Below are 21954 nucleotides of genomic sequence, written 5' to 3'. Positions count from 1 at the left end.
AGTGAGCAGCACCCAACAGCCTGAAACACCGACAAGGGCATATCCAGAAGAGAAGCCATTAGGACCCCCAGAACCCACTCAAGTTGACCAGGAGACCCCCACACGATGTCTGCTCTTGGAGGCGGCTTCTCTGTGAACTGCGGAGGGAGAAGGAGGCTGACAGCTGATCCTCGGAGCTCCCACTTCCTAGGTGTTCTTCGTGGAACTGGTACAAGGAGCGCCCTCAGCGTGCCATGGCTCCTCGGGTCCGACTCTTGTAGCTGTGGGCAAAGGCTGCGAACCCAACTGTGAGGGATTTTTGTTGGATTTTAAATCAGAAAACACTCAGGCCGGTGATTAGCTCAGAGTGACCGGGCGTCTGCCCGAGGGTCACGCCCTCGCCTGCCCTCAATCCACCGTTCTGTCTCTCAGGGCACTGTGCCTCAGCCCGCGTCAGCGTCCGCAGTTTGCAGAGGAAACTGCCCTCCCCAGACCTTAGGAGAGACGCTGTGTTAAAACGACCGAAACCCTCCTGCACACACATCACCTGGGACTCTTTCAGTTTCTTATCGTAGTCGGCCTCCAGCTTGACCAGAGGGCCGAATATGTTCTGGTACTGGTAGGCGTCCTCATACCGCAAGAGGACGTGCTGCGGCTCCTCATCCACACCGGGCTTCTCCAGATCCTCCAAGGTGGCAGAAGGATTTTCCTACAACACAAGCGCCACACCATGTTCTTGCCCATTCTCACCGACATACGACAGAAACTACACACGAGCTCACTAGTCACCGGAAGAACAGAGCATATCCATCACCGCTCAGAATGAGTCGACGTTGGCCTGACGCAGAGAAGGGCACCGGCAGTCAGTGGTGTCCACCCCACAAGGAGAGCCCTCGTATGAGGAAGTGTATGTGGCACAGGGAGGCAGACGCTGGCCCGGGTCTTTGCTCAAACTTCAGCCATTGCTCCTAACCCTCCTCTGCCCAGGGCTACACCAGCAGGGCGAATATTGGCAATGACACCCCAAGTACACAGCCTGACGCACCTATACCATCAAATGGCCGCATCCTCCAACCAATACCTAGCCCCTGAACTAGGAGAGAGAATACTTCTTTTGGGGTACAAAAAAGACCACTAGTTGCCTGGGTGTGTAAACAAAAGGGGAGCACCCCCCCATTCTTTCTGACCCTGTGCTGCACCGACAGGGGTGACACACTCTTCCCTGGCCGGGACAGCACAGTATCGGGGCTGTGGGGATATAAACGGGAAACGTTTATAAATCTGGCAATCTGAAAATCGAAGCAGAAAGGTACCCTGCTAGATGCCACTGCAGAAATATTCTGACTTGCACTCAAAAATAAATTCACATTTAAGATTTCGGATTAGGGGCACCTGGGCGGCTCAGTCAGTTAAGTGTTCGACTTCAGCTCACGTCACGATCTCACGGTTCATGAGTTCGAGCCCCGCATCGGGCTCTGTGCTGTCAGTGCAGAGCCTGCTTGGGACCATCTGTCTCCCTCTCTCTCTGCCCCTCCCTCCCCTCATAAAAATAAATAAAAAAAACATTAAAAAAAGAAAAAGATTTTGGATTATATATGGGCTCCTGGGTGGCTCAGTCAGTGGAGTGTCCGACTTCGCCTCAGGTCATGATCTTCCAGTTCGTGAGTTCGAGCCCCACATTGGGCTCCGTGCTGGCAGCTCAGAGCCTGGATGGAGCCTGCTTCAGATTCTGTGTCTCCCTTTCTCTCTGCCCCTCTGCCACTCACGCTCTCTCTCTCAAAACTAAATAAACATTAAAAAATTTTTTCAGATTATACAGGTACCTAATTAAAATTTCTAGCCCAGTTACTGAAATTTTATCATAAAAGCTGCCAGAAGCAGAGAAGGGCTTCCCTTGGGAAGGAGATCTGTTGGGTGGGGCAGGCACCCCACCACGCAATATGGAAGCCCCTCCCCTTCACTCCACCAGCTGCCATAGGCCCTGCCTCTCTGACCTTTGTGACCTGGACCCTTTCCCCCTGAACATTCACCCCTGGCCTGGTGTCACCCTGGCTGACACATCACAGGCCCCACGAGGTTGTACAGCATCCTCACAGTCCTGTTTCCCCAGGCCCAGGGTCCTCCCAGCAGGTCCATCCACAGACAGTTCTGGTCCTCCTCCCTCCCACTACCCACCCTCACCCTCTCCCACCCTCTTTCCCTCTGCAACAAGAGAGAAATTCCAACAATCGGAGCTGTCCTTCCCCACAGGCCTGGCAGGAGGTGGCCATGGGCTTCTACCAAGGGGCCACTCAAGTACACAGGGCAGTCTCTCCTGAGCTCCTTCCAGAATCTCCTGCTTTGAACACACTCCCAGCAGCTCCCCCTGGACCAGAAATGTGCTGAGGCAGATTTGCATTCTCAGCAGGCCCTTACCTTCCAGAGTTCCTCTAGCTTGTTGATCTGCTGAGCAGTGATCTGCCGGGCCCGCAGCTGCTCCTGCTCAGAAGGGATCTTGACCAGCCAAGAGAGGAAGCAGCGGTCCTGGATCAGGGGCTGCCACTGGGAGCTGTCCCAGTTGATGTCCTTGAGGCTGCTCTGACTGGCGCAGGGCTGCCTACAGAAACACCATGGGCAGGGAGAGCCCAGGTGAGGATGACCTCTGCCCCCAAGGCTTACTTTTCACCCCGAAATGATGTTCCCTACGTTTTATTATGTGATCACATTACCTTTAAATTGTTAGTAATACATTGCCTCTCCCCATGCACTTGAGCTCTGAACTCTTAGAACACCGCTTTTACACAAGTGTTTTCATGACTTAACCAGAACCCGCCCCAGAAGAGTTCCTCAACTACTCAGTTCTGACTAGCCCCTCCCCCCCAAATGTGCTCACACCTCTCCCTTGGGCAGAATAGGGCCGGCTGGCGCCGAATGCCCCGCCCCCTCCAAACCAGGGCCCCGCCCTCACCTGCACAGGAGCACCACTACGGAGTCCGCTTTGGCAGGGATGAAGCCGAGGAGGAAGACATTGCGGCAGCCACAGTTGTAACACTCCAGAACTGTCTCCCCCAGGGGCCCATCCTTGTGCAGAGTCACCTCTTTGCATTTTGCCCTCACGAGGTGATTTACAATGTGGCTGAAACCAGGAAATGATAAATAGTTAACACCCAAAGTTTGGCTTTTCACCACTTCCAATTTCCAAGCCCCCCGTTAAAAGTTCCGGTACCGTTCACAGTCCATTAGCAGGGGCGGTCACACCTCATCCATCTGGCATCCCAGGGGACCAGCCCGCCCCTGAACTGGCTCCCCACTGAGCGTAAAAATCAATCCGACTTGAACAGCCTTTAAGGAAAACTTTCCTAACACGTTTCACATAGTTCCTGCTTCTTTTTTTTAGTTCCTGCTTTCTGAAATCCTACGTATGGGGCCTGACTGAACATATCACTGAGGCCAAGACTGCTGTCCCGGAGAAGCAGGAGGTTTTGCCCCTTCCACCACTCCTCTCTGTTTGCAGAGGCTTCTTGGTGTAGCCTCTTCTGGCCGCTGTGCCTGCTTCCAGGAGCTACAGCCCCTCCTAATTTGCTGCAGGCCAGGAAACTCGATAACCAAGCATATTAGAAACCTGAGGACAGTAAAAAACATGGAGCAGCAGGGCCCAGGGCTACTCTCAGGAAGCACAGGGCCGGCTCTGAACTATCTGAAAGCGGCTTGTCTCGCTCTTTCCTTACTGCCGCGTGGCCTTCCCATTTCCGGGACAGAGCTCGCTTACACCCGGGGCTTGCAAACTCCACCCTAAGACAAGTCAGCCTTGCTTGGGGTCCAACAAGTGGTGCTTGGCTCTGCCTTGGGCTCTCCCAGCTACCTGAACTGCCTGTCAGACACTGAGCACTGAGCACGCCTGCTGGGCTTCCAGCCTGCCTTGCTGCTGCTGCCCTCCCTTCACCTCCGGGGAAGCCCCTTCTGTAGCAAGCTTCAGCTGACATCCTAACCCTCTCTGGACCCATGAAGCTAGTCCGATTATCTATCCAACCAACCGTCACCGCTCTCAGCATCCACTTTTCTGAAGCTGTCACACACAACTGGGCATTTTACCAGACTCTGATTTCCTCCGTCGTTTCTGCACCCACCTCATCCCACCTACACTGGAAGCTCCCTGAAGGCAGTGGCTGCCCCATTATCTTTATAATCTGGCCTCATGCAAACATGCAGTGCTGGCTGACAGAGTCTGTTTTCTCTTAGAGGCCTTTCACTCACTTCCCTGATCTTGGCTCTGCTGACCGGAAGCTGGGGTTGCCAGCTAAGTTTTATTTAATTGCTTTTCCTGCAGGAGAGGAACTAATGCAATCACAGTAATGCTGAAATTACCCAGAACATTCTGAAAATGGGACATGATACTGGTTACCCTGAAGATGCTTTTCCTTTCAAATCTTTAAAATTAAATACCATGGGGCGCCTGGGGGGCTCAGGTGCTTAAGCATCTGATTCTTGATTCAGCTCAGGTTATGATCTCACGGTTTGTGATATCAAGCCCAGAGTAAGGGCTCTGTGTTGACAGCATGGAGCCTGCTTGATATTCTTTCTCTCTCTCTCTCTCTCTCTCTCTCTCTCCCTCTCTCCCTCCCTCCCCTCGCGCTCACTCTCTCAAAATAAATGGAACATTTTTTTAAAAATTAAGCATCAGTCCCCTTTCTTGCCTCACTCAGAACCTCACAGTTCGCACTGCTCACTCTAAGATGACACGAGATCTGTCCACTGTCCTCAGGCAGTACGAGATGGTGAGGCCTGGCCTACAGCTGTTGAAGACACAGGAAGAGTGGGGGCTCTGCGCAAATAAACTTTCCTATGGGGTTTCGCCACTTTATGTCTCTAAAACACGGATCCCAGAAAATGCTGCTTTCTTGCCGAAGACCAGGCGCCATTTCCCACAAGACTCTGCTCTGCTTCTCTATGACAGAGGAGTGAGCTATCACACACGATGGCAGCCTCTGGAGAAGCCACTAGGACTGGACCCTCACTGGTGGTAGGGACCAAGGAGTCCCATCACTAGAACCAGACAAACAGACTGGACTCTCCCTGGAATCCAAGCACCAGCACAAAACTGGTCTCACCCCAAATACGAAACAAGAGACCCAGTCACAGCTGCTGCTGATCAACAGCAGGAAGGGGAGCCCAGAGACGACGGTCAAGTGAACTTAATTTAATCCGATGATTCAGGATCTGGCCCGTATTAGCCTCAGGACTGCTCCGATGAGCTAAGGCCAGAGGGAGCCTTCTCAGGAAGCGGCTCCCATGGATGCCCATTACTGTCTTGGGAACATCCTCCCCAGGCACCCAGTAATGAAGACAAACGGGCGTGCCAGGAGCTCATCTTGCAGAAAAATATAAATAAAAACTGGGAACGAGAATTAAGCCAACCCTACTTGCATAATAAAAAGAACCACAGAGAATAAATCAAGGGTAAATACATTAAGGCATTCACACACCACCATCTGTTTCAAGTTAAACCAGTCACAGAGGAGGGAAAAAACCAGGTTTGTTAGCGTGATTTTATATTGTGCTTTTGCTTCAACATTTCCATAATTTACACACAAATCTGAGCACAGCACTGATTAAAGACACATGCGCGGTTTGATTATCTACCTGCCAGAAGTATTTCCACGTCCATTACAGAACCACTTCTTGCTGGTATTACAGTAAACCACGCAAGCAGGATCGTGTATTCCGCAGTAACTAAAAAAGTCAAAACATCAACAGTTAAAGCTGGAAGGTCTTTCTCTGGTTTTAATTTGGCAGGATGTAAAATTCTTTCCTCTTACAACATTTTTAAATTTTTCATTAAACACATACTCAAACCCAACGATCCCACTAGCAAAATCCAATCAGTTAACTGCAGAGGCTTCTTGACCCTGCAAATGCAGGGAAAGGGTTCAGGGTGCTGGGGAGCTTCCTCAGAGAGGCCCTAGACAACAGCAAAGCCCCTTCCAGGTGAGGGATGAGAACTGTGGAAAGTGCCAGGTGAGCCCAACAATGGAGGTCTGACATCCCAAAGCAACCCCCTGTCACTCCCTTTGGCCTGAAGTTTCCAGAACTGTGACTTAAAAGAACAGAAGTCAGCATCCCTGGCTCTGGGCACACAGAAGAGTAAGCCGTAACCACACCACGTTCACAAGGCACTCCACATCCCAGCAGAGGGCGCCAGGCTCCTGGGAACGCTCAGCTCAGCCCCAGCAGCAGAGAGTCTCAGGGGGCAGACTGAGCTCAAGCTTGCAAGGAGCACCTCAGGAGAGCCCCCAGCCTCATTCTTCTGAAAATCAACACATCAAAAACAAAAACTGGCTCACCACAGAGTCCTCTGTGTGTATGAAGCCAAGACTCAATCTCAAACTGAATGTGGGTCAGCCAAGAACCTTCCCTGCAACACCCCACACCTTGGGGACAGCTGGGAAGGTGAGGGGGTGTGCAAACTTTAACCACCTGCAGCTTTACCGGAACCACTTCACTGTCAAATGTGTAGGTAACAGGAACACTGACACATCACTAACACGTACATACAAACATTTGTAAACAAGAGTGGAAACAAGAGCCAAAATAAAGTTAAAAACAAAAAGCCAAAATAGTTATGAAAAAAAAGTCTGTCCACAGAGCAGGGAAAAGAGCAGCACTATCCTGTGGTGGGCACAGACTTTGGGGGGGCAATGTGCCCAAGAGGTGGGCAAGACTGAGCCGTGGCCCAGGTCTAAAGTGGCCCTGACTGGCCAGGTGCCCTGAACAAGATCATTTCACCTCTTTTGGTCTCAATTTTCTTGCATATGTGTAACAAAGCAAGAGTAAGTCCACGCTTAAGGGTCAAAATGTGACAGATGGATCCTGCTCTAGATGAGAATTCCAAATTTGGTCAACAAACAGGTCTACCCACTGATTATTCAACTCCAATTTTGGGGGAATTCTGAACACATCAGAGAGGCAGATATTTTAAAGTATCCTACAATCAATCATCTCTTTGTAAGAGAAATTTTAGCTGCTGTTTGTTTACCCTCTAAACCTAAATGCTCACCAAATGTGAGGAATTCTTTTGAATGAGTGAGCGGAACAGGTACCAGGAACCACCTCAAGGCCTGAGGAGGAGTCTTTCCCCTACCCTCTAGGTGAATTAGGGGTGTCAGAGTGTGCTGACCCCACCCTCCTGCTCCTGACTATGTATAGACAAATCTGAAGAATCTCCTTATTTCGTAATACCAAATGTCACAGTCCGTTGGCTTAGATGGGCTTCTAAAGCCAGCAAACCCACTCAGAATGAAAAAGCTCTGCGGGATGAGTCTGAGACTCTGCCGTCGGCACTCACCTGCAGGCATGTACAGGGAGATCCTTTGTGTAATAGGTATCTTCTTCATCTTCTTCAAAGTTCAACTCGGCCAACAGCTGGCTGGTCTTGGCCACATTGTCATCCACAGCCCCATTCTGCAGAATGCCCTCTGGTCCACCGACCTACAGCAGAATAGTACCATCACCACGCAAGGCTGCAGCTTTCAGGCCTTAGCCCAGGCACGTGACCTCTCCTCAAATGAGCAGCCATGGTGACCTTCCCACGAGTGCCGGCCTGCTCTCCACCTAAGACAGTTCAGCTTCTTCTGACTGGACTTTTTACACTCTCCCTATTAAACCCACCTGGACAAAAACAGGGTGTTGGTGACCTAGGTCATCCACCCTGCCTCCTGCATATCCAGGTCCAATCCCATCTGGTCACGGAGCCATGAGCAAACTGGATGCTGAGGAAAACGCTTCGTTCCCAAGACTGAGGGTCACAAGGAGCAGGATGACTTTTTACAAAGTTGTTGCAATCCCCTCTGGGGACAGCTGCACAGTGTCAGGACAGAGGGCCTGGAATGCCAGCAGAGTGATGGGTCCCACCAAAGCCTAAGCACCAGACGTAAAGGCTGTGTCCACTGGAGACGAGGGAGAGCAGTTTTCTCACTAGTCAACATACTTCCTCCACTGCCAGTTTCCCTCTCCAGAGGGCAGCCCTTCTTCCTTATGAATTAGTAGTTCAATGTTAGGATGACCTTCCAAACTCAGGCTATAATCTTACTACTTATATTACCTTTTATAAGTCACAACTGCAAAAACATACCAAAAGGCAACTTTAACAATAACCCATGAATTTCACAGGCGCTTCTACTGAGCTCACGTTTCCATTCAGAGGCACATGGATTCAACTCGCCAGAGATTAACGGGCATTCCTAAAGCCACCGCCAGGAACCTCAGACAGCAGTCAACAGTCCTTGTCATCTCCCCATGCTCCCAACAGGAGGAGATGACACATCTCCCACATGAGGTTGGGTCAGGCAGCAGGAGTGTCGGAACAGTGATGAGGACAGGGAGGAATGAATGACAGAAGCCCCAGGGCAGGCACCAGATTTCTCTGAGCAGTGAGACAGGATCAGACACTGCCCCCCCCCCCCCAAAAAGCCCTTGCCACTTAGAGCCACACCACGTGGGGCCAGCTCAGGCCAGTGCAGCTCAAGTCAGGAGTGCCCCCGGGGCCTTTTCGTGTCCACTGCTCCAGCCAAGTTACCTGTAAGATTCTAAAGACAGCAGATCTCTTGGGGAGCTGGGGGTGGGGGGGGTGGGAAGGGCAGCACACACCCCGTTACACGGCGGAATCAGGAAGTGCACTGCCCCCTAGGGGGCATTCTGGAAACTGCAGTGGCGCATTTGGGCTGTGAGTAGGGGGGTATCTACAGCTGTGTCTGTAATGGTCTCAGCCCACATTAGAACCCCATTTCACAGCTTCTGCCACTACTTTAATGCACTTTTTCCAGGCAGGCAACAACCAAGTTAAATGAAAGAAAACTATGCTTTGTTTGAAAAAAAATTTTTTTTTCAAAGAAAAAATCAAAATCAACATTTGGATTTTAATTAAAATGCAAAGACAGTACTGTAACAATCACAAGCACTTCTTTGTGAACCCCTGATCTCTTTTTTTTTTATTGTAGTAAAATACACGTAATATAAAATGTACTACTGTAGCCATTTTAAAAATATTTATTTTTGAGCAAGAGAAGAGAAGGGGGGGGGGAGGGGGAGGAGGAGGGAAAGAGAGCAAGCACGAGCAAGCAAGGGGCAGAGAGACTCCACACTGCCCAGGGCTCCATACTGTCAGCGAAGAGCCCGCCGCGGGGCTTGAACTCATGAACTGTGAGATCATGACCTGAGCCGAAATCAAGAACTGGATTGCTTAACCAACTGAGCCACCCAGACACCCCACCTCCACCTTGTAACCATTTTTAAGTGTACAGCTCGGTGGCATTAAATACATTCCTATTATTCTACAATCATCACCAACACCCATCTCTACAACTTTTTCATCTGAAACTGAAACTCTGTATCCATTACCAACCCTCCATTCCCCCCTGAGCCCCTGGCACCCACGTTTCTACTTTCTCTGAAAACTTGACTACCCTAGAGATCTCATATAAATGGGCTCATAGTGTTTGTCTTTTTGTGACTGGCTTATTTCACATAGCATACTGTCCTCAAGATGTATCCATGTTGTAGCATGTGTCAGAATTTCCCTTCTTAAGGCTGAATAACATTCCACTGTATGGACAGACGTTTTGTTTACCCATTTACTCTTCAGTGGGCACTTGGGTTTTTTCCACCTTCTGGCTGCCATGAACATGGTATACAACGATGTCATCAAGTTCCGGCTTTCAATTCTTTTGGGGATATACCCCAAAAGAAGTAGACTTGCTGGATCTTATGGTAATTCTCTATCTAACTTTTCTGAGGAACTGCATAGTATTTTCCACAGAGACTATGCCATTTTACATTCCCACCAACAGTGCACAAGGGTTCCAATTTCTCCATAGCCTCGATGATACTCATTATCATTCTTCTGGGGTTTTTTAAACAACCAACTTAATGAATATGAGGTGGTTATCTCATTGTGGCTTTGATTTGCACTTCTATGCTAGCTAATGAAACTGAGGATCTCTTCTTGTGCTTGCTGGTCATGTATATATCTTCTTTGAAGAAATGTCTATTGAAGTCCTTTGCCCATTTTTAATTAGATTGTTACATTCTTTGTTGAGGTGCTTTGAAATTCTGATCGTTGGCTATCACTTCAAAAAGTCACCTGTTTGGCAATGTTTCTCTTGACACATGCAGTGGCAATGCTACTGTGAGGCTGCCACCCAGGGCCAGCACTGCTGGCTCGCAATGTCTCCTAGTAGGACTGTGTTAGGCACACACGTGTTGGTTTTCTTTTTAAGAGATTTTTTTTTTTTTAACATTTATTTATTTTTGAGACAGAGAGAGGGAGCATGAACGAGGGAGGGTCAGAGAGAGGGAGACACAGAATCTGAAACAGGCTCCAGGCTCTGAGCGTTAGCACAGAGCCTGACGCGGGGCTCGAACTCACGGACCACGAGATCATGACCTGAGCCGAAGTCGGGACGCTTAACCGACTGAGCCACCCAGGTGCCCCAACACGTGTTGGTTTTCTGAAAGTGTGTGGCCAGGTTACGGCACCAGGATTTCATCTTATGGCAGAGAAGGAGGTATGCATCTCATGCTGCAGAAGGCAGCAATTAGAAATTGACATCTGCAGGGGTGTCTGGGTGGCTCGACTGATAAAGCAGTTCAGGTTATGATCCCAAGGTTCCTGAGTTTGAGCCCCCGCATCGGACTCTCTGTTGTAAGCATGGAGCCCTCTTCAGATCTTCTGTCCCCCTCTCTGTGCACCTCCCCTGCTCATGTTCTCTCAAAAATTAAAAAAGAAAGAAAGAAAGAAAGAAAGAAAGAAAGAAAGAAAGAAAGAAAGAAAGAAAGAAAGAAAGAAAGAAATTGACATCTATGATCCCATTTAAACTCTTAAAGTCAGTAAACAGGTTCCTCAAGTATTTAAGGTAACAAGGTTTCTGAGAATATTATGGAAGGCAAACTTTTTACTTGATCTAAAACTATTCTTTCCAGGGATGCCTGGGTGGCTTAGTCAGTAAGGCGTCCAACTCTTGATTTCGGCTCAGGTCATGATCCCACAGTTCATGGGTTCAAGCCCTGTATCAGGCTCTGTGCTGACAATGCTGGGCCTGCTTGGAATTCTCTCTCCCTCTCTCTCTGCCCCTCCCCTGCTCATGCTCTCCCTCTCAAAATAAATGAACTTTAAAAAACAAACAATTCTTTCCACAGATCTGGTATCCTGAGCTTAAATGCGTATTGACACCTTTTATGACTTCACTCTGATCAGCTTTCATCTTTCCAAAGAGAAATGTGCTATCTTTCCAATCCAATCTCAGCAGAAAAACACCTTAAAACCCAGAATTAGGGAGCTTAGGTGGCTCAGTTGGTTAAGCATCTGACTCTTGATTTCAGCTCAGGTCATGATCTCATGGTTTCATGGGTTTGAGCCCCGGGTCGGGTTCTGCACACTGACCACATGGAGCCTGCTTGGGATTCTCCCTCTCTTTGCCCCTCCCCTGCTCATGCTCTGCGTCTCTCAAAATAAACTTAAAAACAAACAAACAAACAAACCACCACCACCCAGGATCATCAGAAGGCTAAGAAGGTGGTCCAGGAAGGAATCAGCATGCAGCTCCCCCTGTCAAGCTCAGAATAGCATTTACATTTTTTTTTTTTTTTTTTTTTTTTTTAAAGAGAGAGCATGAGCAGGGGGTGGGGAAGAGAATCTTAAGTAGGTTTGGAGACTGATCCCATGACCCTGGGACAATGACCTGAGTCGAAATCAAGAGTTGGATACTCAACTGACTGAGCCACCCAGGCACCCTGGTACTCATATTTAAAAAAAATAAATAAATAAAAAATTAATGTTTATTTTTTGAAAAAGAGAGACAGAGACCAAGTGTGAGTGGGGCAGAGAGAGACAGGGAGACACAGAATCTGAAGTAGGCTCCAGGCTCTTAGCTGTCAGCACAGAGGCCGAAGCGGGGCTTGAACTCACGAACCATGAGATCATGACCCGAGTTGAAGTCAGATGCTTAACCGACTGAGCCATCCAGGCGCTCCCCTGTATTTATAAACAGCTGGATTAAATACCTAATAATATCCTCAATTTTACTTCTTATCCCACAATGTTTAGGACATTTACTATCTAGCCTTTTAAGAAAATGTTTACAGATTCCTTATCTAGAAGAACTCCTAAAATATCTTATTAAATTGCATAAGCTTTTACGTGTAAAGAAATGCCCTTGGTGATATCTGAAGCTTTACTGTCCTGAAACATCAAAATTGGTCCACAGAGTAATTAATACAGAAAAGTGCATACCACCTGGGTGCCATCTTCCTACCCACTCCTGCCTCATCTGGGCCTCAGATCCCACAGTTCACCTCCCCTCACCAGGGGAAGGCCTGAACCAGCAGAGGACACCTCCTGACCAGCCACATGGGGACCCACCCTGCACACTTACCCCTTCAGGTTAATAACGGGGAAAGAAATGTAGGTCTACTCTCAGAACTCTTGGGAGACAATATGATACAGATACAAGGTCAGGTAGACTCTCCACCCTCCACTAGAGCTGGGGGGCCAGAGAAGACAGTCCAGATTCTCCAAGGCCCAGTAGCCCTCTAGCCTCCTGGTTAGGGAACGTATAATGTATACGTGGCACACACACACACACACACACACACACACACACACACACACACACGCACACACTCCCAGCTCCCACTCAGCCCCACTCCTGCCCAGCTACGATCTGGCCACAACACAAACTGACTTCTATAGCGGGGTTGTTAGTTTCTCCCTCTACTCTCTGGAAAGTTTTAAGATAAACATTAAGTTCAAAAATACATCTGACCTTAGAAACTATAATTAAATTAGTTAAAACAAAGCTCTAACTAGAGAGTGCCCAGCACAGAGAAGGTCCACAATCCATGCCAGGTGACAAGACGGGAGGAGTGAAGGGTCCTTGGCCAGAACAGGACTGAGGTCCTCTGAGATTATCAACCCCTCACTTCCAGTCAGGACCCCTGCAGCCTGCAAGGCTCAGAGAGGCAGCACCCCCCTGCACCCACAGGAACCCTGAGCCCACTCCCAGGCATCACATCACTGGGGAAACAGTTCCCTCTTTGCCTCTGCTCTGGGTAAAGGTCTGCAGATGTTTTCTGCCCAGGGACAGTTTCATACAAGCAACTACAGAATTCACTGTGTACATCAGAGTAGCAGGAAGAAATGCTGCTTCAGTCCCACAGAGGAAAAGCATGTAAATTCAAAAATCACTCCCAAATGTGCTGGTAAGAACTTTTAGACCACAGATTTTTACTCCAAACCTCATAAGCATGGTACCATGCAGCATGAAATGGACCTTTCAGTCCCTCAGTCTCTGAGTCTGCCAGTGCTCCGGGGCCTTTGCACTCACTGTCCCTTGGTTTCTGCACAGCTGGCTCTTGGTCCTTTGGGTCTCAGTCCACAGGGTGCCTCCCAGGGAGGCCTCCCCCATTCCATCTGTGGAGCCCCAAAGCAGGGGACCCCAGGACCTAGAAATGAGCCACACCCCAGGAAGCCCTCATAGTGTAGGCTAAATGAATACATCTTCACACTGAAAAGCATAAACACTGAAATGTAAAATAATTCATCTCATCAATAAAAGTATTTTTTTATCCTGAGGTTTAAATAAAAAGAGAGTGGGCAATCACTTTTCCCTCAGGGTAAGGAGAGGCTGAGCCTCACCTCTGGAAAAAGCTAACAGAAGTTCTGGCCTCCCCCCAACTCTTGAGAAAGTTTCAAAACTACAGGGAATAAACAACTCACATAACCATCACCTGGACCCACCAGCCACTCACACTTTTTACCATGCTTGCTCTCTCCCTCTGCACACACACACTTTTACTTTCCTGACCCATTTCAGAGTCGCAAGCCCCAGGATAAGCATCTTCTCCATGTAATCACTATACAAGCCTCACGCTCGGGAATTATGCTGATAAAACTGATATAATACTGCTATCTAATAAGCACAAGCACAATTCCCCAACACCCTAACGTCCTTTCTAGTTTTCTACATTCAAGACCTAGTCAACACTCGTTACTTATGCTGTCTCTTTAGCCTTCTTTAATCCATTAGTTTTAACCACATGTAACTGCTGACATTCAACCATTTCTGACCTACGAAAATGCCTTCACACGGTCCCACTCAAGAGAGTGGTCCCCAGATTCTGGATAAAAAGGATCCTCACCGGCCTCCCTCTTTACAGTGAACCCTTGTTCTGGTCAGCATGCTGAGTCCAGGCCTATGGTTCATTTCAATGCTCAGAGTGTCCTTGACGTGTCCGAGGCATCCCCACCTCAACCTGGGCTGCCTCTGCATGTCCAGCCCTGGGATCATTACTCTCAAAGGAGCCCACTCCACGCCTGCAGGGAGAAGCCAGGGTGTGATGATGGGTTCAGTCCAGAAGCCAGGACACCTCACAGGACAATGACACAGACTGGACCCCAGCTCAGTGGCATGAAAAGAAGAGGGAGAGGCTGCCCTGGAGAGCAAGCCAAGATTCATAACCATCACATAAATGGTGGACCTCACTGGGGGCCAGACCAAGTCAAGACATTTTCTCATGAGTGAAGAATCTGTGGAGAAAGGGAAGCCCTGTGGATTAGATGATCCCAAAAACGACTGTCAGTGCTGTTCATCTGACAACAGCAGTATTGCCTATGATGGAAAGATGCTTTTTTGTTTCCAGAAACGCATAGTAAATACAGGTCAAAATGATTGTGTATTGCTAACTCATATGGCTCAACCTCAGAAGGAAGGATGAAATAACATGTTGGATTTGTTTTAACGCTCTTCTGCGATGAGAATAAAGGGCCAGAGGACAAAACTGCTGAACTGAGGAGATGGATATGCCGGGTTTGTTTTCTTTACTTGCAGAGAATCCATAACCAACGTTTTTACACAATATAGATGGACAAGGTGGCCTCCATGGAGTCCGAGGAGCCATGCACTCAAAAAGAGTGACGGAAGGCAAGCACAGCTCTGACCAAATGCCTTCTACTCCAAGATGAGGAGAGCCACCTCCCCAAAGTCACTGGCATCCCTGGCAGCTGAGCTCTGCAAGGAGCAAAGCAGACACGAAAGTGCCATCCTCAGTTGTGACAAAGGGCTACCCGCAGAGCTCAGCCAGCAGCCTAGGTCTAGAAGCCATCCAGGCAACAGTCTGCAGGGATCCAAAGAAGCCCGGCTTGGCTCAGTAATCCAGCTCACAAGCTGCTACCAGACTAACACATACAAACAGGCACAACGATCCTTTCCCAGCCATGGGATCCCAGGACCCAGCATCCCCATGTTTACTAGAGGAAGCAGGATGCTGCTCTCAAGGAAAGCTCCTCTGCCAAGAAGAGTTCAAAGACCCCCTGAAAGCAGGGCCCCGAGACCTGGAAAATGAAGCCCTGAAGACTCAGCCAGACTCGCTGCCCTTCCACACCTTCCAGGCCACACTCTGTTCCGGGTCCCACCAAGCAGAACTGGGAGTCATGACCCTTCTCTGCGGGCAGGACTATCCCGGCAACACTGCAAGACCACCCTGCCAGGGCAACAACCACAAATGCCCCTCAGTTGAGAGCCACTGCCCAGAATCTGCTCCCTCCAGCCTCCGTGCATGCTGCTCTGGTGGGGCCTCTCCCTTTCTGCAGAGCCTCTTACCCTCCCTCTCAGGGCAGTGTCTCCAAAGGGTCTGCTGACCAGCACCAACTCCACCCATACCTCCCATCAGAGAGGAGCCCTGCCTCAGCCTTGGGGGATCACGGGCCCTGACAAAAACCACAGACAGAACTTGTGTCTGCTCTAGCCATAATTGCTTATGAGGACTCAGGGGCAACAGGGTATCCAGTGCAGTCAACATGTCCCAGCAGGAGTGGCCACTCTGGCTGCCTGGTACTGTAGTTCACAAACTCACATTTATACACATGCGCCAGCGTGCACAGGCACATTATCTGACCACAAGGCACTCTGCCGGAGCTCCCCTTCTGGCTTTGTCCACACTCTGCCAGGTCTACCTGCCATCTAAGGGCCCTTCCTCTCAAGCGAGGTCACAGTATCCCCTCAGCAGCTCCATGAGGCTCTAGGATCCAGCCCGAGCCCCTGGCATGGCATATCAACCCTTGCCCGCACCCACTCTCCTCCACACCAAGCCAAGTGTAGCGCTCCATGCCCACCTCTCTGCCCAGCAGCATGCCTTCCTGAACTCAAGGAACACTGCTCACAAAAGCTTTCCCTCTGCAGGGCAGACCACTCCCTCTTCTGGGCCCTCATGATCCCAAAGGTCAACCGCAGTCTGAGCAGCACCTGTCATTTCTAACACAACAGCTACAGATGGCAAAGGATTCACTTTGACCCCCAATCCTCAGAGAGCACAGCAAGGCAAGGAAGCAGGACTACAGAGAGGGGCAGGAGACAAGGACCAGGCTGAAGAGACTGGCCTGACAGCATGTACAGTGGGGACAAAAGTAAACATGAACAGATATATGAGGGCTCCCAGGCTCACCCTGAAAGCAGCGTGGCCAGGCCTCCGTTCCTGACTCTGCACCCACGTGGAGGGCCCAGCATACAGGGTGGTGAAACTCCCCCAAAATGTGACTGGGAGTGGCTGAGTACGGGGTCACTCCATTTCCCTACATTAGAGATGCTGATGAGAAACTACAAAGATTAACAGGAGCAAAAAGGGGAGGGGCAGGAAGGGGAAGGAGCAGGAAGGGGAAGAAAAAGAGGCATGAAGAAGAATCAAAGACGATGAATTGTGTGATGGTCGAACAACTCTGCAAATTTACTAGAAAAACACTGAATTGCACATTTACATACAAGACTCTATGGTATGTGATCATACCTTAATAAAGCTATTAGAAAAACGTCTCCTTTTTTTGGTTGTGGGAGCAGGATTGAGGAAGAACTTTGTTTTTCAGTTAACACTGGTATTGTTCAAGTGTTAACTTTACCCCCAATCGTATTCAATCTGGGTTAAGAAATTAGGGTGAACAGAGTAAGAAGTCATTTTGCTTTTTCACCAATGACACGTAAGCCCTTCCTCTCCCCTAATCGCCCATGAAGTCCTAACCATCCAGAAACAAACTTGGGAAATCCAATAAGGGGAAAGTGCTGAACGAACACTTGCCAGAGCTCCCGCAAGGTTACCAGTGTCTTATCTCCAATTTTCTCAAGGTGTGCTTATATCACCGCTGAACTGAGTGTTCACAAAACCAGATGGAAAAAGTCCCACTCAAATTTTAAACTCACCACTTTTGGGAACCCCTAGACTGTACTGAACTCATTCCTCCTCTTCATAAACTACAGGGCCAATAAGCAGAAGATGATCTGTTTACCTGGATGGTCAAGAATATGTTAGGACAGCTTTCCATGATCAATGCTGAAGACTAGGTGGCAACTCTTTACTCAAGTATCTACCACTTGAAGAGGAAAAGAAGCTCAAGTGTATGTACTCAAGACTACAACTGATGAAGAGCCTTTGTTTATCCATTTACCTGTTGATGGTCACTGGAGTTGTTTCCAGTCTGGGGCTCTCAAGAACGAATCAGCTATAAATGCTCAGAGCAGCCCCATGTGTGGACAACCACCTTTGCTTCTCTGCTGGACCACAGAGAAATGGGTGAACCATCCCATCAGCAAGGTATGAAAGTTACAAGTGGCTTTCCAGCCTTTTAAAAAATTTGAGCCAATCTTATGAGCAGGTAGTGGTATCTCCCTGTGGCCTTTCTTTTCAGTTTCACTGAGGTGTAACTGACATACAATCAACAGTGCATGCTTAAAGTGTATAGTTTTATAAGTTATACATCAGTGTATGTAAACACCCAATCGAGATAACCAATACATCTATCACCAAGTCTCCTTATGCCCTTTGTCACCCTCTCTTTTCCTTTCTCCTTCTCCCAACCACTAATCTGTTTTCTATTACTATTAGCACTTTCTAGGGCTTCATACAAACAGAATCACAGGGTATGTATTCTTTTTTTTTTTTTTTTTTTTTTTTGTCAGAGTGCTTCTTTTACCCAGAATTATTCTGAGATGCATCCATATCATTGTGTGTATCAATTCCTTTTTCTGCCTGGGTAGTGTTCCCAACTCTTACATCTTTACCATAATTCCCATATTTGGAGAAAACATGACAGTAGCAACCATCAAAAGGAAATATTCCAACTAGACAGGGCAGAAGGTTTATAACACCAACTATTATGCAAAGCACTTCTGAAATTACCTTTCCCTGCCCTTTGATGGGTGGGGGAAGGGCCCACGAAGAGTCAGATAGGCAAAAGAATATGGTCCCTTGTATCTTAAGGACACTTGGCAGGATTATGTCACCACTTTTCATTCCATGGTCTGGAAGGCTTTGATAAATATCAGTTTTATTTCATAAACAAAACAAATGTTATTTGAACCAACTTGTAGCTCAGCAGGAGTCACCCCTGTGCCATTCTCCTACCCTGGCAGGGACACACATTCTGCCTTTAAACAAACTTTCAGGTAGGGGCGCCTGGGTGGCTCAGTCGGTTAAGCGTCCGACTTCAGCTCAGGTCATGATCTCACAGCTCGTGGGTTCGAGCCCCGCGTCGGGCTCTGTGCTGACAGCTCAGAGCCTGGAGCCTGCTTCGGATTCTGTGTCTCTCCATCTCTCGGTCCCTCCCCTGCTCATGCTCTGTGTCTGTCTCTCAATAATAAATAAACGTTAAAAAATTTAAACAAGCTTTCAGGTAAAACCAACTAAGCAAAACTGGTATCAAAAGTGGCTGCACGCTGGGAAGGAGTCTGGCAGCTCCTGCAAAGGTTATGCACAGAGTTACCACACAACCCCGCAATTTCACCTACAGCCACACAGAAACCTGCACATGAATGTTCACAGCAGCATTATTTATAATAGCTACAAGGATAAACAACCCAAATGTCCACCGACAGATGAGCGGATAAACAAAATGTGGTCTGTCTGTACTGTGGAAAACTGTTCAGTCAAAAAAGAAATGGTAGTAGATACATGTTACAGCATGGATGAACCTTGAAAACATACTTGGTGAAAGAAACGAGACACAAAAGACCACATATTGTCATTTATATCAAATGTCCACAGTAGGTAAACCTGAGACACAAAGATCAGTGGCTGCCTGGGGTTGGAGAAAGGAGGACTGACAAGCTAAGAGGTATGGGGTTTCTTTTTAGGGTGATGAAAATATGCCAAAACTGATGACGGTGAGGGCTGCACAACTCTGAATGTACTAAAAGCTACCGAACTGTACACTTTAAATGGGCAAACTGTATGCTACATGGATTCTATCTCAAGAAAGCTGTGAAACAGAAGTAGCTGCACAGCACTTGATAAGTTACAGCTACTCATTCAATAAGATAAAATCAAAAGGCATTCAGAATGGGTTTGAGTCTTTCTGGAAGCCCCACTGTACAGTTAGTTACCCAGCCAACTCTTGAGGACAAATAAGGAAAATCCCAAATGTTGTAGGCAGCCAATGCCACCAACTGGCATAGGAAAGAATCAACTTTTTTTCCACTTTTCAATTCTATTCAGACTTTTCCTGCCCCCAAATTCAGAGCCTTCTCTTAAGACACAAAGGATGCAACTCCCATTCCCCAAACACAAACTTAGGCTACACGTGAGTGGGTCATCTGAGTTAATTAAAAGTAAAGAAGGATAAACCCTTTTGATGTCATCAGAACTCAGGTGAGCTCAACTGCAACATTTACCTCTGGTGGAGAGTTTTAAAGCTCTTATTTTATACAACTCAGTGCTCAGGTGCAGAAAAATAGATTATTTCAACTGAAAGAGAAGGGCATGCCCTGTAACTCACTGATCACAAACAGAATACAAGGAACAAAACTAGAACTCAGAGCCGTTTTATACTGGCCAGAAAAACACTGGCCAATATAAAGAAAAGAATATGCAATAAAAGTCTTAAAAAGAATTTGCAATAAAACGATTACCTTTACCAACCCTGAGCTGCCACTAACCATGGCACATCGCTCAACTGAGTGATCTTTATCCTCAGCCTCCGGACGCACTGGACACAAGTTACAAACAGCGTTATCTGGTCCATCCAAACTTGAGTCCAGATTTCATGCATGTTTCCGGTCCATCCAAACATAAGTGCAGATCTCAGGTATGTTGAAAAGTGTAACAAAAATAAAACTCCGACACCCCCATTTCACAGCTGTGAAAACAGAGAGGTCTACAGGTGTCATCGTGAGTGTCCAACGGCTCATTCGTTTCTCCAGGCAAACTCTCTCCTATCTTCCTCCACCATATGTAAACCAAGCTGAAAAAATACATACTTGCACACCTGTTCTCCCTGATGCTCCACCCATCAGGCATCTATTTTTAAGGAAATCTGGGGTTAGAATGAGTCAAATGTTTTCTGCTTCTATTAGGGGCTAAAAGAAAACCCAAGTGGGTGGTCTACCCACGAGAGTGACTCAATCAACTAGAATGCTAGCCCTCCTCCCCCAAGGACAGAGTCTGAGCTCACTCTGGCTGAGGATGGGGTGGCTCCCCCAGCCCTGACAGTGGATCCTCATGCCAAGGAACACCTGTGACAAGGGATCCCACCCCAAAACCCCAGCCAGTCCCCTCTGCCACTCCAGAGCTGGGACCCAGGTTCAGGAAGTGCGTCCCTAATACTTCTCATAACCCAAACCCAAACTTAAAATACCTAAGTAGCTTTCCCTAAACATTCACATCATTAAAAACAAAATTTTCCAACGTGGCAGTACCACTTATGTAAAACCCACTATCACTGCCCCCATTGGAGGAACAAACTCAAACCTAACTTTTCCAAGACAGAGCTGTGGAGTTACATAACAAGTCGGTTTCAGCAACAGGCAATGCAAGAAGGAAAAACAAAACGCAACCTGTCTCTTGAATAATCTTCATAACCAGCGAGTGTGGGGTTCGCAACTGGAGGCTAAAATTCCGTTTCTACTCCGGGAGCTTCGACCCTGCCCTCTCCAGCGTCCCTGGGCCCGGGGAAATTTGAACCCGCGGTTTGGTGGGCAGGACCGGGGGCGGGCGAGGGGGAATGCCCAGATGGCTGGGACCACAGGTGGGGGGTGGGGCAGGGAGGACGGATCGGCCAGAGGGGAACCCGGGCGGATCACCACGGAGCTGGCTTGAACAGGGCACGGACTCAGCTGCAGGAAAACTTGGGGACAGGTCACCCCCGACGGCAGGTCACCTCGGACACGCCCAGAAGGCGACTTCGGGCAGGTGACCTAAGACGCGGCCTGAAGTAGATCCTGACCAGATCACCCGGACCCCACCAGAGCGGGACTCGAAACAGGTCTGCCCCGGCCCGGCTAGAGACCCGGAGCCGAGGCAGGTTACTCCGGACCCGGCCGGATCGGGGAACCCGGGGAAGGTCAGCCTGGGCCGGGCCTGAGTGAGGGACCTGAAACAGGTTACTTCGGACGCCGCCGGAGTGCGGGACTCGGGGCAGGTTCCCGGGCGCCGAGGCCCGGCCCGGGCTTCCGGCGCCGCCATGTGCCGCTCACCTGCGCGTCCAGCTGTCCGGCCGCAGCGCCCGCGCCAGCGCCGACCGGGCCTCCCGCACCACCTCCTCCGGGGCCGCCGGGGCCACCTGGGGGCGTCTGCGTCTGGCTGGGGAGGGTGAAGTCGGTGAACTCGAACTCCGAGCCCTGTGTGTCGGCGCCAAGCAGCTCGGCTTCCTCAGTGTCCAGGAAGGTGAGCGTCTGCGAACTGGGCCCGTACGCCTCCACACTCATGGTGCCGCCGAGTAGGGCCCTCAGGCCGGCCCCGCGCCGCACTCGAGCCCGCCGCCGCGCTGAGGCCTAGGCCGCAGGCCTCGGGCCGCCGCCGCCGCCGCGCCCACGCCCCTGAACCGGACTGAAACGCCCGCCGCTGCGCGAGCCGGGCCAAGAGCCACGCGTGCCGAGCCGCCGCCACTGCCGCCGAGCCCCTCAGCGACGCTGCTCCCCTCCGAGCCGCCCGCCACTCGCAGCCCCCGGCAGGAACCGCCGTCGCCGC

The 21954-nt window shown here is 49.3% G+C and overlaps 1 protein-coding gene across 3 annotated transcripts in view; it reads right to left on the bottom strand.

Annotated features, from left to right (window-relative positions):
- The window catches only part of UPF1 (UPF1 RNA helicase and ATPase), a 37630-nt gene extending 15800 nt beyond the window's left edge, over positions 1–21830 (bottom strand). For all 3 annotated transcript variants that reach the window (XM_023247663.2, XM_045048714.1, XM_045048717.1), the window contains exons 1-6: positions 21462–21830; positions 7301–7443; positions 5599–5688; positions 2927–3094; positions 2395–2575; positions 527–688 (exon numbers count right to left, since the gene is read on the bottom strand). In XM_023247663.2, the coding sequence (XP_023103431.1) occupies positions 527–688; positions 2395–2575; positions 2927–3094; positions 5599–5688; positions 7301–7443; positions 21462–21692 (975 nt within the window). In that variant the 5' untranslated portion in view covers positions 21693–21830. The remainder of the gene's footprint in view (positions 1–526; positions 689–2394; positions 2576–2926; positions 3095–5598; positions 5689–7300; positions 7444–21461) is intronic.
- Between the last annotated feature and the right edge of the window lie 124 nt (positions 21831–21954).

Source organism: Felis catus, chromosome A2 (genome assembly GCF_018350175.1).
Source record: "Felis catus isolate Fca126 chromosome A2, F.catus_Fca126_mat1.0, whole genome shotgun sequence".
Taxonomy (NCBI): Eukaryota; Metazoa; Chordata; class Mammalia; order Carnivora; family Felidae; genus Felis; species Felis catus.
The sequence above is the reverse complement of the archived record's forward strand: the minus strand, read 5'-3'. Positions and strand labels throughout refer to the sequence as shown.